Source organism: Pipra filicauda, unplaced genomic scaffold (genome assembly GCF_003945595.2).
Source record: "Pipra filicauda isolate LSUMZ 115617 unplaced genomic scaffold, ASM394559v2 scaffold15_size4787011_pilon, whole genome shotgun sequence".
Taxonomy (NCBI): domain Eukaryota; kingdom Metazoa; phylum Chordata; class Aves; order Passeriformes; family Pipridae; genus Pipra; species Pipra filicauda.
In genome coordinates this window covers 2,758,141-2,775,353 of record NW_024104096.1, presented here as the reverse complement: position 1 = coordinate 2,775,353, position 17,213 = coordinate 2,758,141, and the positions used below count along the sequence as shown (strand labels likewise).

General features: G+C 48.5%; 1 protein-coding gene across 1 annotated transcript in view; it reads right to left on the bottom strand.

The window, feature by feature from the left end:
• Window positions 1-16,973, bottom strand: part of HPSE2 (heparanase 2 (inactive)) — a 110,009-nt gene extending 93,036 nt beyond the window's left edge. The window contains exons 1-2 of the mRNA XM_027710965.2: window positions 16,714-16,973; window positions 15,561-15,718 (exon numbers count right to left, since the gene is read on the bottom strand). Coding sequence (XP_027566766.1) covers window positions 15,561-15,718; window positions 16,714-16,973 — 418 coding nt within the window. The remainder of the gene's footprint in view (window positions 1-15,560; window positions 15,719-16,713) is intronic.
• Between the last annotated feature and the right edge of the window lie 240 nt (window positions 16,974-17,213).

The window sequence follows — 17,213 nt, the reverse complement described above, 5'->3', positions numbered from 1 at the left end:
TCAAAGGCTGTGTTGTGTGATATTACAGGATGGAGGGCTCCCACCACACATCCTGTGGTCTCCTCAGCTGAGCTCTCTTTTTCAGCACAGACGTGGTGTGGTGGGACAGGCTGGAGAGCTGTCATCATTAGTCTCTTGATGCAGTGAAGTAATCTGAGTTGCAGCTTCAGGCAGAAGGTAGAGCAGAAAGAAGAGATGTTTCTCCATAGTTCAGAATGAGAAGTGGGGCACTATTTTGTTTCCTCTGGATGGGAACTCTTAGAGGGAAATTTATAGTCTGTATTTGTTTCTTGGGAAGCTCAGTTACACTTAACACTTCATGTAAATACAGGAGGGGACACTTTTTCACATATGTCTATTGACCTGAACAATCCCCTCTCCCACGGGCTTAACAGGCTTTACTTAATAATAGTGCAGAAACCTGTGGATATCCAGTCTCTTAAAGTACAAATGCAATACACTACCCCAGCCCAAACTGGTACCACAAATGGAGGAGTTCATAGTTAATCTGTCAAAGCTTTGCCTGCTGCTGCCCCACTCCCCACAAGCTCACTCCCTGAAACCTGCATGCATGATGTGTCTCCACCGCCCCAGGCAGTTCCCCACACCTCACCTGCTGCCAGCCCAATGCTGTGCGTTCACCCCTCAGTTCCAGGGCTCCAAAATGGCCTTCCTGTCACCTGAACATTTCTCCTGAGGGTTGCAAAGGAGGGGAGACTGCTGTGATGATTGCAACTTCTATTCCATCTGATACAAAATGTAAAAGAATCACTGTTTGCTCCAGTGAGAGAAGTGTTTCTAGGGAAAGAGTCCTTCTCCTCCTCTATCCCACTGTGGGCTGAGCTCAAAAAGCCAGTTCCCAGAGGAGAGCAGGTAATGCTGTGCAGTCTCCCTCTGCTTTACCACAGACTCACCCTGGAGCACCAGAGATGCTGATCTGTGAAACGAGATACCTATCTCTGAGCACCAAGGGATAAAGAGCAAAGATTAATAAACCTCAAAATATTTTACAGCATTTAAATAGCACTATCACAGATCAAAGGCAATCGCTGATGTCAGTGAGGCAGCCTCAGTAAGCCTAGAAAGATCACACACAGAAAGCAGAGGCAAGATGCAAGAGAAAGCCTGCATACAGGAGCCGAGGAATGCTCACACACAACAAGAGAAACCGAAGTGGTCTAAGCCAGAGTCTAACATGTGTTCCTGGAGGAATGAGAGCCAGAAAGATTGCCTGGTTTCACTCAGTCTCAGTTGTGTCTTAGCACAAAAAAAACACATTTCATTTTAAGACACGCTCTTACCTCGGAGGTACCTGCTGCTGGGAGCAGCTTAAAATCCCAGCGCAGCGCAACACGACCCTGCCTGATTGCTGAAATAAGGAACACACTGGGAACTATGTGCAACTGGTGAATAGATTTGAAAAAGGCCCCAACTTACACTGATGCCACAGGGACTGCAGAATCCTACTCCCTGCACTTTAAGAGCTTTCATTCCTAAAGCCATGAGGACACTGCATGTAAGCTTGACAGCAATATCTCTTGCCCACACTTGTAGGCAGAGTGGGAGGCCTGATCTATAGTCTTTCAAGTTGTTCATATAACTATGTTATGTGGGAGGAGGAGGTAGAGAATGAGACTTTTTTGTTCAAATCACTACAGTGGTAGTGGTAGTAACATGGGAATAAAAATGCCTCTCAAACTCTCTGAGAGTACCTATCCCATCATAAAGCATCTTTATTCTCACATGAGTTTGGGCAAGATACTCAATTTACATTTCTTTGGTACAGTTAAAGTGCTGCAGGAACTAGCAGTAGTAGGACCCCTCTCACACAGTGGTGTGGGGTTCAATATTCCTCCAGTCTAAGTTGGACAATGAAGGTCAGAAGTGACTCCTAGAAGGAGATCCCCAGGAGGAAATCCTCAAGGATTCGCCGGATACTCCATCCCTGCAAACTCAGTTCTTCACTGTCCCTCCCTAAACTACGTCTGCATTCTTGCTCCAACACCTTTCCTCATGACCTGGGGACTCCCTATATAGCACTGTACAAACCCACTGTGCAGAACAAAAAGAAGTCCTCAAGCAAACTCTGGCTGATTGATTTTTGAAGGTAAGAAATGACCTTCTTACAGATGTACAACCCCCTCTGCCCACCCCAAACACCAGATCCATCACAGAGAAGGGAAATATTTACACAAGTTCGTAGAGTTCCAGTTAAATATTATGCTTAGCTGTCTAGAGTCTATGTTCTCAGACTATGTCTATGAAATAAAAGATTAAACTTCATAACAATTATGAAGTTGCTCTGCTCACATTCAAAGGGAGTTAAAGGACATTAAAATAGTTCTTTGGGTAATATTCTGGTGAAATTGTTCTCTCTCCTCTGGAGAGTTAGAGTTAAAACCTTCTGAACTATCCTGTAAACATACTTGGAAAGGCTAAGAGCTAAGCTGATAACCAGGTAGCACCTCTGCTCTGCAGGTTCTGTAAAAAATGTGAGCAATGCCAGAGAGCTTTTGAAGCAGTGAGGGAAGGAGGATAGGGGAGAGCAGCTTCACTTCTCTAGGGAAGTTTGTTTAGTGGAAAGTAAGCAAGTTGTCAGAGGAAAAGCTGACAATGTTGATTCCAGCAGTTGTACTGGGAATAAACAGCCAAGTGGATTACATTACAGAGAATGAGAAACGGCTCTGAGGATCCCATTTAAATGCTGGGCCTTCAGGAATGATGCAATTCAGCCACACTCCAATGCCTAGTGACCCCCTGGGCTGAGCCCTTTGACAGCGCTGAGATCACCATCCCACCTCTGCGGGGTCCCCAAGAGGTCCAGCACAGCTGATGTCCCCAGGAGTGCCAGAGCTCACTGATACACTGGAGAAGATACAAACCCATCCTGGCTTCAAGGCAGGGGCTGGACATTGAATTAGGGGAGGCAGCAGAGAGGGGGGAAGTTGTGCAGGACCCGTTTGTCTCTCCCAGCCCAGCAGCACACAAGAGCCACCATCTCCTCCCCAGACAGAGCTCAGGCCCCTCCCTCTTATAAAAATCAGATGCCTGCCTGCCTTTTACAGGAAAGAGACCTGTCAAGAGGAGAAGGGGATCTCATTTGATTTATTAGTCTCTTCCTCCTTCCCATCATCTGTGGCTCATCCAGCTGTAGTGATAAGGAGAACAGCTATGAAAGGACCCTGCTGGTGCTGGGATCCCATCCTGCTGCCCACTCACTGCCTGAAGACATCAGTCCTTTACAAGCACCATTAAATGTGTATCCAAAATGTGGCAGTCTCCTCCATCCTTTGAGAGTCTGTTCTCTGGATAATACAAACAGTTGCCAGAAAAAGAGTATCCTCTCATCTCTGTCTAGGCCATTATCCCTTTATATTTGCTCTTTAATATTTACTGGGTTCACACAAAGTGCATGCTCTGGAAAGAAAAAAAAATCAGCTGCAGCTTAAAGGACTCCAAATTTAGTAATTGCTGCAGACCCATCAACGTGAACAGTTAGCAGGGAGATTTCTTCAGCACTTCAATGCTGTGGTATTCTGCTTAGGTCAGACTGTAGAAAATGTTCTGTTCGGGGGCACCAAATCTGGAGTGTCTGCATAGGTGCCAGCTGCGGAGGCCTTATGAGTCCACCTTCAGTTCCTGCAGGTCCTTTCCCTCCCAATACCCAGCAATCTTGGTAGGAAACAGAAGCAGCCAGAGAGATGCTGATTCATACAGAGGTGAAGAACCAGAGGGTTTTAACACACCTGTGAGTTACCAAGAACTAGGCCCAGCTTCTAGCTCCAGAGCTGGTCTTGCAGCCTTACCTGTTAGTGTGAGGTTGCTGTATGTGTTTGAAAACTGCTCCTTTAACAAAACCAAGTGCATCTGAGCTGCCTTTTCCCTCTGTAGCTCCAACATTATGTCAGGATGCTGGGCGATCTTACAGCCTTTCTGCTTATCCAGGGCAATGTCGCTGCGAACAATGTCTACAGCAAAAGGGAAAGAAAAAAGGGAGATGGCCAAACCTCAGCTTTCATTTTCATTTTCACCAGACACTTGGATCAGCACCAGCCAACACGTCAGTCACACAACCATCACTCAGCAAGAGCAACCCGAAAAAAGGGTCCAAACCTCTTGGATCCACCTATCAAATGACCATCCCCTGCTCAAGTCTCCTTTTACCTCAGAAAGCTCAAGTCATATGCTCACATAACCTACTGGCCCTTTCATCCTTCAGCTGCCTAGCTGTTCCTCTCTTACAGTGATGACCCCTCCCTTTCAGGAAAGTGCAGAAGTCTCACAACATTTATATTACAACCCTGTTACTGGTGTGTTTGACACTAAATAATGAGAAAAGACTAAATCTCATTCTGGTAATCCCTTGCTTCCATTTAACCTTGCCTGTTGAGGAGGTGATGAAGAAGGCTTGTTTATCTTTACTGCAGCTATCACAGGTCAGCATGTCTTCTAATTCTATGAACAAGTGTCTATACCCTTCTAACTCCTGATACTCAGCTCAGGAGGAAGGAAGATTATTTAATAATTGTTTTCTTTTCATATGAGCATCTTGTAAGTCATATAAGAAAATGATAAGTGATATAAGAATATGATATTCCCTCTCCTAGACCTACTCACCTGCTGGGGAAATGGAATGATAGAGTAGCAGGGCAGAACAAGAATCAAGTAAGATGTAAACAGTCTAAGCAGGAGGGGAGTGGTGAAAATTAGTCCTTGCAAGGTCCCTTATGAGTTTAATAAACTCTACAACATGTTCAGATCCACAGGCACCAGATGCTGTGTCTAGTTCTTAGAAAACCTTAGGCGGCCAGCTCTGATAAGGAAGGGTGGAAGTTGGAGTTCTTCCACCACACTGCATGAGGTCACCCTTTGCATCATGAGGTTGCTCTTTGCTTGGTTTGATTCCCATCTAGCCAAAAGTTTCTGAAGGAGTTTATGCCAGAAGAGAGTCATGTCTTGCTCCACATACACATTCCAGCTTGGTTCAATTCCCATCTAGCTAGAAGCTGCTGAGGGAGCTTGTTGTCAGAAGAGACTCACATCTTGCTCCGCAGAAACGCTCCAGCACCACTATTATGCGCATCAAGGAACACCAAAGTCGCTTTCAATAGTCATACCCCTGTCTTTTGAAGTGTCCAATCTCAGGTTCAGCAAATTTAGGCTCAAAGCTCCGCTCTATCTTGGGCTGCCAGGGAACTGCCTTCAAACCTGAAGTGAAGGACTGGAAGCCACATTATATTCCTGTCTCTGAGCGTCCTCCTAGAGTCACTACACTTGTCTTGCCCAGGCTGTGTTCTCTTTCCTGCATAGTTTGGGATTAGTACAGCTTCTCTAAAGTCTGTCTAAAGCAGACTGCTCAGAACAGCAATGTCATTAAAGTACCCATGGTCTGTAGTTAGGGACATGAGTTCTCTCTCCACCCACAGCTAGCATACTCAGGAGTGGATACAGGGCAGCATCCAGCTATCATGAAAATATAATCACAAAAAGTGTTTCTACGTCCAGCACAGAAGCATCTGGGTGGGGAGATGAGATGGATCAAGAGGAAGGAATAATGTTCCTCTGCAGATAATGAGCACACACCCCTTGACCGTGTGCTTTAGTGCACAATCTCTTAGGTAGGCACTGTGTAAGATTTGGGCCTCTACCCAACTAATGAATGATAAAATCCTGAACTGCTGTTGTGTGAAATATTTGGAGAACTGAAGACTGAGAAACACAACCTTACCTCTCTCCCACACCAGAAAGGCTATTACTACAGTACCAGTGTCACCTGGACCCAACAATAGCCATTCACCTTCCTAGGTGATGGATTTCCCTTTCTGCAGAACTGAAGGCAACAGTTGTACACCCCCCCACCCCGAGACAAAATGGAGCAAAACACATCAAGGAGGCCCTGAAGGAGGAGAACATTGAGAGGCAGAGAGGTTTGAAACTAGATGGTCAATATGCTCTCTCCAATTCTCTTCAAACTGCTATAAGGGAGTTTTGTTTGCTAAAAGGAATGGAGGACTTCTAAAACCCAAACCAGGGCCAATGTGGACCTATGTGGAGGAACCATTGCCCCAGAACTAGGTTCAGGGGCCAGGACCCTGGGGAGTGCAGGAAGCCACATCAATGGGTCCTATGTGACCTCCATCTTTGGGGACCACAGGGATGGCTCTGTGTGCACTGCCAGCAGGGCCTGGGGACAAAGGGCAGGCCCAGGAATGAAGAGCAGGAGCAGTGTTGTGATAATGCTGCTGTGATGAGGATTAGCATAAGGAAGTCGTCACATTTAGGCAAATCCCTGGGAGAGTCTGGCAGAAGGCATGCAGGGCAGAGAGGTGGGAGCACTCTCTGACAGTTATCTTCATGGGGTTCTCAGAGAGCTGTCACTGCAGACATTCAGGAAGCAGAGGTAAGACACACAAGGTCTTGTCTTCTCAGATTAAAGGAGCCAAGAAACTTGCCCAAGACCTAAAAATGGAAGTGGAACCCATAGTCATTGTAGCTCCAGTTTAAACAGTGGGCAGATGTCTTGGATATGCAGCTTGCCAAAGCACTCAGTACCTGGTCCCTCACAGCCCACCAGGCTGTAGTCAGTGCAGGGAAGGAGGCAAAGCCTCTGCACCACTCTGCTGAACCAGAAGCACTGAGAGAAAACGGGTGGCAGATCACAGCTTCTGAAGGCTTAGGGGAAATGTCAGCAAGAGCAGCCCGAGGGACACAGACAGCCAGGAGCCCACAGTCCCCACATCTTAAAGGATGAAACAGAAAAGAGACAGATGCAAGGAGCCCAAGAAGGAGGAGGGTACCCCAGAGGCTCTGGGCAGGGCAGCCCCGAGTGAGCAGGACGGCACTCACTGCCTCCCTGAGACTCGATGGAAAATGAAGAAAAAAAAAAAAAAAAGAGAGAGAAAAAAGTAATAAACTGCCCGGCAAAACACGGAACCGAGCAGCCCCTGCCAGGAGTGCGAAAGAAGAACTCCAGATGTGAGAGCCCCAGAGGATGCCAAATGTTTTCCGAAGACGGCGGACCGGGAGCCGTGCCGCCGGCGGGGCCGGGCCGGGTCAGTACCCTGGCCAGCTCAGCCTGCCCCACGGCGGGCCGGACCCCGGCGGCGGGGCGCTGCGGGGCGGCGGGGCGCGGGTCCCGCGGCGCGGTGCGGGCCCGGCGGCGCCGTGCGGTATGGCGGGAGCACACCCGTGTGGCGGTCAGGTGAGCTGCGGCTCCCGAGAGCCATCAGCGCACGGAGCGAGAATCCCGGCGGCGGGGCGCGGGGGAGCGCCCGCCTTGGGACAGCCTTGGGACCTCCGCCCCGCCTGCCCCACCCCGCCGGGAGCGGCTGATGTGTGGGGCTCCCACAGGAGTTCTCCGCTCGCCAGGCTGCGGAGCCGGAGGATGCTGCTTTGCGAAGGCTGGTCCGTGTCCGAGTGCCCGCACATATCGCTGTTCCCCCTCGGGATATCTCCAGCGCTTCCGCGCATGCAGCCTATGGAGGTCACCGAAATTACCAACGGGAATGATGAAGAACAAATCAGAAAACACCCTCAGGAGTGGCACAAGCACAGCGATGCCCTTTCCTGGGCACCCAAGGACTAGTTGAGTTCTACCAGTCCCTTTCTGCGAGTCACCTGCAGCAAGAGCTTGCACTAATCATTTCCCACCATACCAGTACAGGACAGAGAGGTCCCAAGCTGTGACACCTCCAGGATGGCACACAGGACAGAACAGCTCCCAGCCGGGGTTGGGGGTGTTTCCCTGATGCACAGAGTGAGATTCTGTAGCTGAGAATTTACACAGCATCAGCATGGCCTGTGTGCAAGCAACCGTCCCACGGCTCATGCCACCCTCTGCCCGTAGGCAATTCTGTTCCAGGCATTATGGAGCAAACACAGACTATTGCAGCTGATCACCTGCAAGATGGGAGAAGAAGGGCACAGCCCCAGCTTTCTGTGGACAGGGTGGAGGGATTTGGTTATGGTCAAAGGGATATGTGGTGGAAGGGTGAAGGGAAGAAATAACTAAGCTTTCTGTGGGTGTGTAATGTGAGCACTGCCTGGAGCCATCACCACTGCAGCAAAGCCACAGTCACCACTGCCATGGCACGAGAACAAGCTGAGTTTGCCCATCTTCCTAAAGGGATTGTTTCCTTCATATTTCCAGTCTTGAAAAGGGAATTTAAAAGGAAAAAACAAAACAAAACAAAACAAAACAAAACGATTTTATGCTAACAAAAACTGAATGCTTCTACTTTAAAAAAAAAATCTAATATTAGGAAATTATATTAGTTAAATAGATGTTTTATGAGTGACTAGGCAAAATTCTTATGAATTGCACACTGTGAAACTTGTAAAATACCTACTTTTAAAACCAACACATTTTGAAATTCTTTTAAAAAACAGTTTGTCTGCTGAAATTATTACAAAATGCCCAGTGCCTGTGAAATTGGGAAGTCAACTTTTATTTAGAAAGACAAGAGATTTCTCAAGACAGAAACTGCATTCTCATCCTGTCTGTCTTCAATGGATAAATTTGTGACACATCAGTGTCTTTTTTTTTTTTTTTAGCTGGAAAAAATTCCCTGACAATGAGTTCCACAAGTTACTTCCCACTATTAAAAAAAAAATAAATCATATTTGTTCTTTTTATGTGCAATAATTCCACTGGATGTTCCCTGTTTCTTCTGTCATGAAAACAAGTAAATAATCATTCCCAAATTGTCTTCTCTGCATGACACTGAGTTCACAGCATTTATCATAATCTTGTTCATTTTTTCTGAGCTGAAAAATCTCTTTGAATGAAACCTCTGACTTTGATTAGTTCCATCACCCTATTCAACACATATATATTCTTTACATTGATTTGTATGTCAGCACCTAGTTTACTTATAGCATAAGAATGCTCTCAGTGAATTTTTCCAATTCTTTTCTAATATTCCTAATATTAGATTCACTTGTTACTTCCCTAAATGTATTCAGAGACCAATCCATAATAAATTCAAAACATTTTCCCTGAATGGCAACTGCTAATTTAGAACATATAGTTGTATACCAAAAGTCATGTCTTTCCCCTGTGCATATAACTTCACATTAATCACTTTTAAGTCATACAAAGATGTAGCATAAAAAGAAGCGTGAAACTAACAAAAACATGTAATTTTTTTAGAGAATTAAGGATGCTTATTATAAACAATCAAATATATAACCATAGAAATCTTTTATCTCATGCATACACCAGCAAACAGCTAAGAAATCAGGAATTAATTGTTTGATTGCACATTTCCTGCAGTTATTAAAGCAACTTTCATTCATGGTTCTAGCAAAATAGTTTGAAAATTAAAAAGAAAAAAAATGGAGATAAATAGGCAATCTTTGGAAATATCTCCTGCACAGGCAGTATCTCCCTTGCCTTGTGTAACATGATTTCTAGAGGCTTTTTTTTTTTTTTTTTTAAATTTCTGAGGAAATAACTGAGCACTGGGACTCCTTTCACAGGCAGAGCAGGTTGCAGCTCCTTCGCTGGAGCTGTGGTCCCTTTGAGCTAGAGAACAGGAGGCTCCCTCAGAGCTGAGGCCAAGACACAGAGCAGCCCTGAGTCTGGCAAATTCCAGAAGTCCAAAGGACATCAGAGGATCTACACGTCTTGGGAATTGAGTGCTTGTGATGCCTGAAATTCTATATCCCTCCCTAAAGGACTGTGTTTGAAATACTCAGAGGGCAAAAATCCCAACTGTTTTTTCTTCAAGCTCTGAAAGGACAGATGTCTAAACTGTCAAGGGACACAAAGCAGACAAAAAAGGGGCTCTGGGTGACCAGAAACAGAAAATGATTCCTTGAATAAAGGAAAACTTGTTTGTTCATTTTTACCAGGACAATAGGATGGTTCTCCATTCAGAAACATCTGCTGTACAGTTTATGAGCTGGCAGAGCCAAAGGGACAGTCCCAGTCACTTGGCAATAACCCTCCCTCATTCTGGCTCAGGTATCCTCAAACCCCCTGATGACCCTTATGATCCTGTTCACTAAATTTGCAGTAAAACAGTTGCCATTTTTTTAATCTGAATTAGTTTTCTGCTCTCTTCGCAGAGGATTAGAAATGTGCCAGAGCCAACACAAGGGAAGCAGCAGAAGGACACTGTGTAGAGAATATAGAAAGCATGGGGGCCAACCATTTTGATGGCAGAGAATCAAGAGGTGAGCTTCACCACCTTCAGGACATAGATTTGTAGGATTTATTCTGACTGAGACTGAGGCTGCTGCAGTCCCATCTTTCAGTGCAGGCTTTCCTTTCAATGCAGCACTGTCCTCTACACCCTCATGGTCATGTAGCATTCATCAGTTCAGCAGCTGAACAAGCTGAAGTGCAGTCACCTCTCCACCATCAGGTTTTGGCCAGCTGAGGTCTCTGAACTGAATCACCATATAAACTCATGCTCCAGGTATAGGAGAGGGCAGGAATATCCCAGAAGGAGCAGAAGAATGGGAGCAGGAGCCCTAGCTGAGGTCAGCTCCAGCCTCTGTGCAACGATACACAAACATATAAAGGAATCCCCAGGCCATTTAACAGTTTATTATCTTCCTTTCCAATCAATACCTAAGACCCTTGCACATATTCTAACAGCATGGCATCCTAGGAGATGCCTGTGCAATACAGACTGAGCAAGGGTGAAAAGATGTTCCCATTGCTGCACAAATTTTGATGTTTAGATGCAGTGTCAGTTACCTGAAGGTGCCTGAAGGAATGGATCCAACACTGAAAGGACACACAGAAAACCTTGCCAGTATTACACAGTATAATGTGAAAATTCCCATATTATATGGGAAAATCTCCTGACTAGTACGGAAGGCTTAAGAAAAATGTCTTTTTCAATTTTTTGGTTGTAATTGGCCATTTTTCCAGATGCCTGGTATCCTATCAAAGAAAAAAAAAAAGGAGATAAAATAGAAGGAAGTAACTTAACAGCAATTAAAAGAGTATTTTTGAAATGTGTTGTCCATATGCGCTTCAGCTCAGAAAATTTTCTGATGCACTACCTACAGCATGCAGATGTGCTCCCCTTCCCCTTTCCCTGTCGTGGCCCACACAAGGCCACACAAAGCATCCTTTGGTCTCTTCTCAGCCACCCAATCCCACTGGCTACACAAAGCCTGAGGGCAGGAGGGAGAAGCCATGCACTTGGGCCAATGCATCTTGAAGAGTTCCAACTACGAGTAACTTTTCTTTTTCCCTGGAGTTTTCCTTCGCTGCACATATGCACAGCGGGAAGCTGTAAGCAATGTTTATGCCACCACAGGTTGTCCAAAGCTGGTCTGTGTGAGTTTGAGATGAGAGGCAGTTGAGGACCTCACTGCAGGTGAGGATGCCCCACATTAGCCCACCAAACTCATGCTGTAGCACCAGCAGGGAGCTTCCAAAATGGGCTTTGGGTTCATGCACTGAGGCAGCATCTGCAGTGCCCCTTCCTGAAACAACACCAGGATTCCACACTACACACAGCACTTCAACACCAACCTCCAGGGCAGCATGCAAGTCAAGTTTTAACAAATTCAGCTTCAGAAGAGGTTTTGTACTGGCAACTGCCTGTGCCTTTGCTCCAAAGAGGAGCTGCTCAAGCCTGTTTTCCTGGAGACCAATGTTTCTTATTGTTCCATTCCTCAGACCCAACTGGTCCTTGGCACATGGGAGGCAGTTGAAAGGGCAGGCCAAACAGCTTGCTTGTTAGGCAATCCAACAGCAAAAGCAGCATGAGATCTTACATCTTGGTACCTGCCCTGGAATCAGACATGTACCTATGGCAGGACAGAAACACATCTCCGGATAACAAAGCACAACACTGAGAAGAGCTGGTGAAGAAAAACAAACTCAGCAGGGCACATTTAAAGAAGAGAAAAGTCTCTCATGCTAAAAATGTTACACCTCTTGATCATCATGTGTTACAAAGTCTCCGGCACAGCCCCACCTCCTGGTACCACTGAGCTTGACGTACATTAAACAGGATTTCTGTTTCTATCAGACCTCAGGCTGGCCGATGCTGTATCCAAATAGGGTGGACTCCAGAAAAGACCATCCAAAGCAGGGGCTGGATGGGATGGCAGCTACCTGGTATATGATATAGATGGGGTATTAATATAACAGGTTAGATGACTCTCTAATACTTAGCAAAGTTCAGAAGGTACATATAGCCATGCTACTATCAACAGGGACTGCGTACCCTATGGCTCATCAAGACCATTTATCACAGGCAACCACTTTTACAAGTTGTTCTGACAGGTACGAACAAATCTGCCACCAGGTGATGAAATTGCTGTGCCAGTTTTATGTTCAGTGCCGAAACAAGTTGCCACATGCACCCTCTTCCTGGGCATCACAGGCAGCCACCATAGAGCATGCACTACTTTGTTACCTTTACTGACCAAACATGATTGGTCTAGACTCAGGTGAGGCTACTCAGACTTCCAAAAGAAAGAGGTACACACCTGGTAATACACGATATTTCCAGATCTGTGCTTACAGGAAAAAAAATAATTACTCTGAAACCTAAAGGAAGCACCTTTTCTCAGGAAAATGAGGTACAGTTCAGATACAAACCAAAAGCAATTTCTATAACCCTCAGAGAGTACCCATGCTCTCCATGGAAGAAAGAACTGGAAAAAGATGGGTTGGCGAACCCAAAGGCAGGCCTAGGCAAAAGCAGTTTTCAGAAGGTGGAGGTATGCATGGTTGTAACTCTTTGAAAGGGAAACAAATACAATTTTAACCAAAGGGGTGAAGAGTAAAGTGAATCTCTGTGGAGATCTGATAGTCAGGAAGACAGAGCACCACAGAGACAGAAAATACCATCAAAGGCAGCACTGAGGAGTAGCTGGTCTGAAGAGCAACAGGGTGGCAGAGAGGGATTTACAGGATGAAGATCCCTGCACAGAGATTCATTTGAACTCCAGCAAACATGGTCACAGGATCCATGAAGGATGATGCAAAGCAGTCCTGTTGCTGCTGCCCATCTGAATGCCTGATGGCCACACTAGTGTGGCCTGTGAGCACACAGCAGGATGCAACTGCCTGTGGTGTGAACACCACTCACAGTTGCTCATTCGCAACTGCAGTTCTCTGAGCAGTCTTGTGCATGTGCCTTTTACCTCTCAGTCCTACGGCCAATCAGTTGCTGCAGCTTAGAGGACGATAAGATGTGCCCTTCTCTCCCCACTTGTGCACAGGCCACGTGGGAACACCTATGGAAGCTGCAAAGAAAGCCCGGGCACTGGGGTCACAGGCCTAGAGTCTGTGTGCACCCATGGGGAGAACAGATGAAAAGACAAACATTCAAAGCATGAAGCAAACAAACTATCACTTGTCATGTCACTAAAAATCACTAGGGTCATGCATAAGACTTAGAAATTCACTTCTTTCTCTTTTAAATATTTTCTGACTTTTTTAACTAATGAAGCCTCCCAATTTCTTCCTCACTCCCATGCCGCCATAAGAAATTTCAGAAAATAGGTACTGGACATATAAAAGCCCACAGACATGGAAAATACCCCCAACCACCTCAGACAACTTGGGGAGAGGGAAGGGTACCTAGCAGGATGCTTGTTGGCTTCCCCCATGCCCAGGTGCTGCTTGCCATATTTTTTGAGGCTGTAAGTTCTTTGCAGCAAGAGCAAAGCGTATGCCCTGATCCCAAGCAGGTCCTGGGTGAGCCACAGAGGAGGGAACAAAAACGAGACCAGTGCTCCAAATGGAGAAGATGGCTGCTCAGATGCAGTACAGCAGGGCAAAGAGCTGTGGTGGCATCAGGATTTCATTTTGGAGAACTGGATCTCTCTAGTGAAGCACTTACTGAAGCCCCAGCACAAAAGGATGTGAGCTACTAGCAACTCTAGCCCTAGAGTTTGCACACAGTTCTTAAGAACAAATACAAAAGCTTTGCTTCCAGGCAGGAAATCCCTTTTACCACACCTTTCTGATTTACATCGATGCTTGATACACACCACATGTGTCCCCTCCTTCCTTCACCCACATGCACAATGGTCCTGTTCCATATTTAAGTGATGAAAAGTTAAGACCTGTGGTTACAACTTCTATGAAAAGCTTCATTTTGAAGGCTGCTACATTTCAATTTTATTGCCATGAGAAAAACTGAAAAAAGGCAAAATATTTCAGTTCTTCCTTAACATGAAAGCTGTTGTGAAGACATTTAATAAGTGTCAGTTCTCTCCTGCAAGTTGCTGAAATCTTGAAGGTGGGAAAATTTATTCTTACAAATGTTTTGTGTGAGTCCTATCCACAATTTTATTCATGACACTTAATTTCTTCTGTTCAAGGTGGCTGTGGCAGGCTCCTGAAGTGCACCTCAGCAGGCAGAGCTTACAACAAACCCTTCAACCAAAAGAAAAACAAGGAATAACATCGAGATTTCTTCAGCTAGGAGACCAAGTGAAAGATGGAGTACAAAAACTCACCCACCTGCCTGCGTGTGGGAATAGAGAGACATTCATCTCAGATGTTATGTGGGGAAACAGCAGGAGCAAGAGACATCAGAAAACTGGCAAATGCATCTGTTTTTTCCATTCAGCACTGCACTGCTGACTAGATCTCTGCAAAATTTCCTCTATTGTACAGACCTGCCCAGTGGGATCTGTCTGGCATTAATTGGCCTTCAAAATTACTTATGGAAATATCTTCAGCTAATTTTTGTAAGTCGTTGAGTAAGAAAAAAAGTTAGGTATTCTTCGGTTTTGGTTTGTTGCTTTTTGGTTTTTTGTTTGGTTTTTTTTGTTTTAAGAAAGCAAGAGAGAAAAATCAATGGATTCTTGCATGTGGACATGGTATTCTGCTTCTTAAAAGAAATGCCTTAGGACCTTAGGACGGAGACGTGGCCCTAACTTTTCTATGCATTTTCTTTGTGGGAATTAAGGGCCGTGAAAGGTGAAAGCCTTTTGTGTACTGCAAACGGGTGGGGAAGAGGGCAGACGGTGAGGAGGGGAGGGGAGCAGCAGAGAGCCGAGGCCAGGCGGTGACTTTCGAAAGACCATGGATGGCAGAGAGGTCCGTAGCGGGACCAGCCCCAGCTGGGCACCAGGTCGTGGGGACCGATCGCCACCAAGCCCGGCGGGGAGCCCAGAGGCTGCGGCGGGCACAGAAACGCGAGCAAACGCGAGGTCCGTGGGGAAAGGCAAAGGCTCCCGAGAGCCGCGGGAGGAGCGCGGGACGGGGCGTGCACAGGCAAACTGGGGCTCCGATGCCCGGTCCCAGCCAGGAGCCGCGGAAAAGTCTCCTCTAGGGCAGGGGGGATATGAAAAGTCCCGCTCCCCCGTGCCGGTCTTTTGTTCCCGGAGGCTGGCACCCGCCGGATCCACCGGCAATGGGCTGCCGAGCTCCGCCGAGCTCCCCGGTTCCCCTCGCTCGGGAAAGAAAGGGTACGGGAATTTTGCCCTGCCCGGTATCCGGCGCAGCGTGCCCGGACGAGACACAGCCTCGCCGGGCGAGGGGAGAGCAGGGCAGGCGGAGCAGGACCGCCCGGCTCCCGCAGCCCCCCGCTGCCGCGCCCGCCCCCCGTTCCGGCCCCGGGGCTCACCGTCCTCGTAGTTCTTGAGGTAGTAGTCGGGGCCGGGCCCGCCGCGGCTCTTGGCCGGGTTTTTCACGTTGTGGAACTGGAGAAAGTCCGTCCTCTTGCCCGCGAAGCGCAGGAAGGCGGGGGCCAGGCCCCGCGCCAGGGTCACCAGCCGCCGGGAACTGGGGAGAGGAGAGAGAGAACTGAGGGCGCCGAGGGCCGGGATGGGCCCTCGCTTCCCCAGTACCGTCAACGACCACCGACCACGGGGCTCGAGGACCCGCCCGGGGCGGTGCGACGCGGTACCACCGGCTGCGGGGCTCCGCGCCGGCCGAGCAGCGCGGCCCCGGAGAGAGGAGCCGCCCCACCCGCCGGTGGTGGCCCGGAGGCCGGCGGGCCCGGCTTACCCCCGCCCTGCCGGCGCCCCCCGGACAAGTGCAACGGCGTCCCGGAGGCAGAGGCGCTCAGTGCCACGCGGGACCGTGCCGCGGGCCGAATCGCCGAGGAGGGGAGAGGAGCGGGGAGGAGAGAAAAGCGGGAACCGTCCCGGCTCCGCTTCGCTCGCGCCTTCCCGCATCCTCGCCCCGCTCCTTCCCCGGCAGCCGAAAGGACCCTCGAGGCGGGCGTGCGGAAGACACCCACTCTCCCTCCTCGACTTACCCAGCAGGGAAAGGGCTTTCTGGCTGTCCCAGCGCCTCCAGGCCGCGGCCGCTCCGCACCGCCGGTGGAGCCAAGCGCAGCTGCAGCCCGGCTCAGCCCCCCGCGCAGGGCTGGAATTCCGGGGAGCGAAGGGCTCAGAAAACCTAGCCGACACCGGCTCTCCGCCCGTCAGGACCCGGGGAAGGCTCGGCTGGGTTCGGCAGGCGGCCCCGTTCCTGCTGCTGTTTTTTGTTTGGTTTTGACTTCTTTTCCCCTGTGCTGCCTCGGCGCCGTGTTGTGCTTTTTGCAGAGGAGCGGTTGCCGGAGCCAGGGGAGCACGACATTTTTGCAGTCATAACTGATAAGTCTCCGAAATGCTTTCTCCATTGCAAACATGTGCATCTTAATGGAAACCATGGCCTCGCTCCCTCCGTCACAACAAGCGCCAGCAGCGCGGAGCCCGGCAGGGCTGGGCGGCGGGGCCGCCAGGGCGCCCCGCGGGCGGCGTGGGGAGGGCGCCGGGGGGCTCCTGCCTTACCTTAAGAAATCGAGCCAGCCATCATGAATGATGGAGGGGTCCAGCTGCAGGGAGAGGAAATTCTCACTGATTATCCTGACAGGGCTCTTGGTGTTGACATCAAGGAGAATGAGAGTTCTTCCTTTCACACCTGAAGGTTTCTCCACCGGCAGTGCTCTCCTGTCCCCAGCCTGGGAGGGCAGCGAGAAGGCGGCCATGAGGGCCAGCCCAGGTGCCATCAGGGCTAAGAGCCCTGGGGGGCAGGAGCTGGGACAGGGCATGCCTGAGAGCAGGAAACCCCTAATTAACTCGCTGTCTGCAGGGGCTCGCTGGTGGCTAATTGTCCTTATCTAAAGTGTGGGGCGCTCTGCCTTTTTTTGCAATGTTTTGGTGTTGGTGGAGGGGAACTCACGCCCCTGACCAGCCTTTCTCGCAGCCGGTGCCAAGACTCCTTGCAGCCAGCACCGCCCCTTTAAGAGATGCAGGCTCCAGACATTTTTAACTTTTTGAAGGTAAGGGGA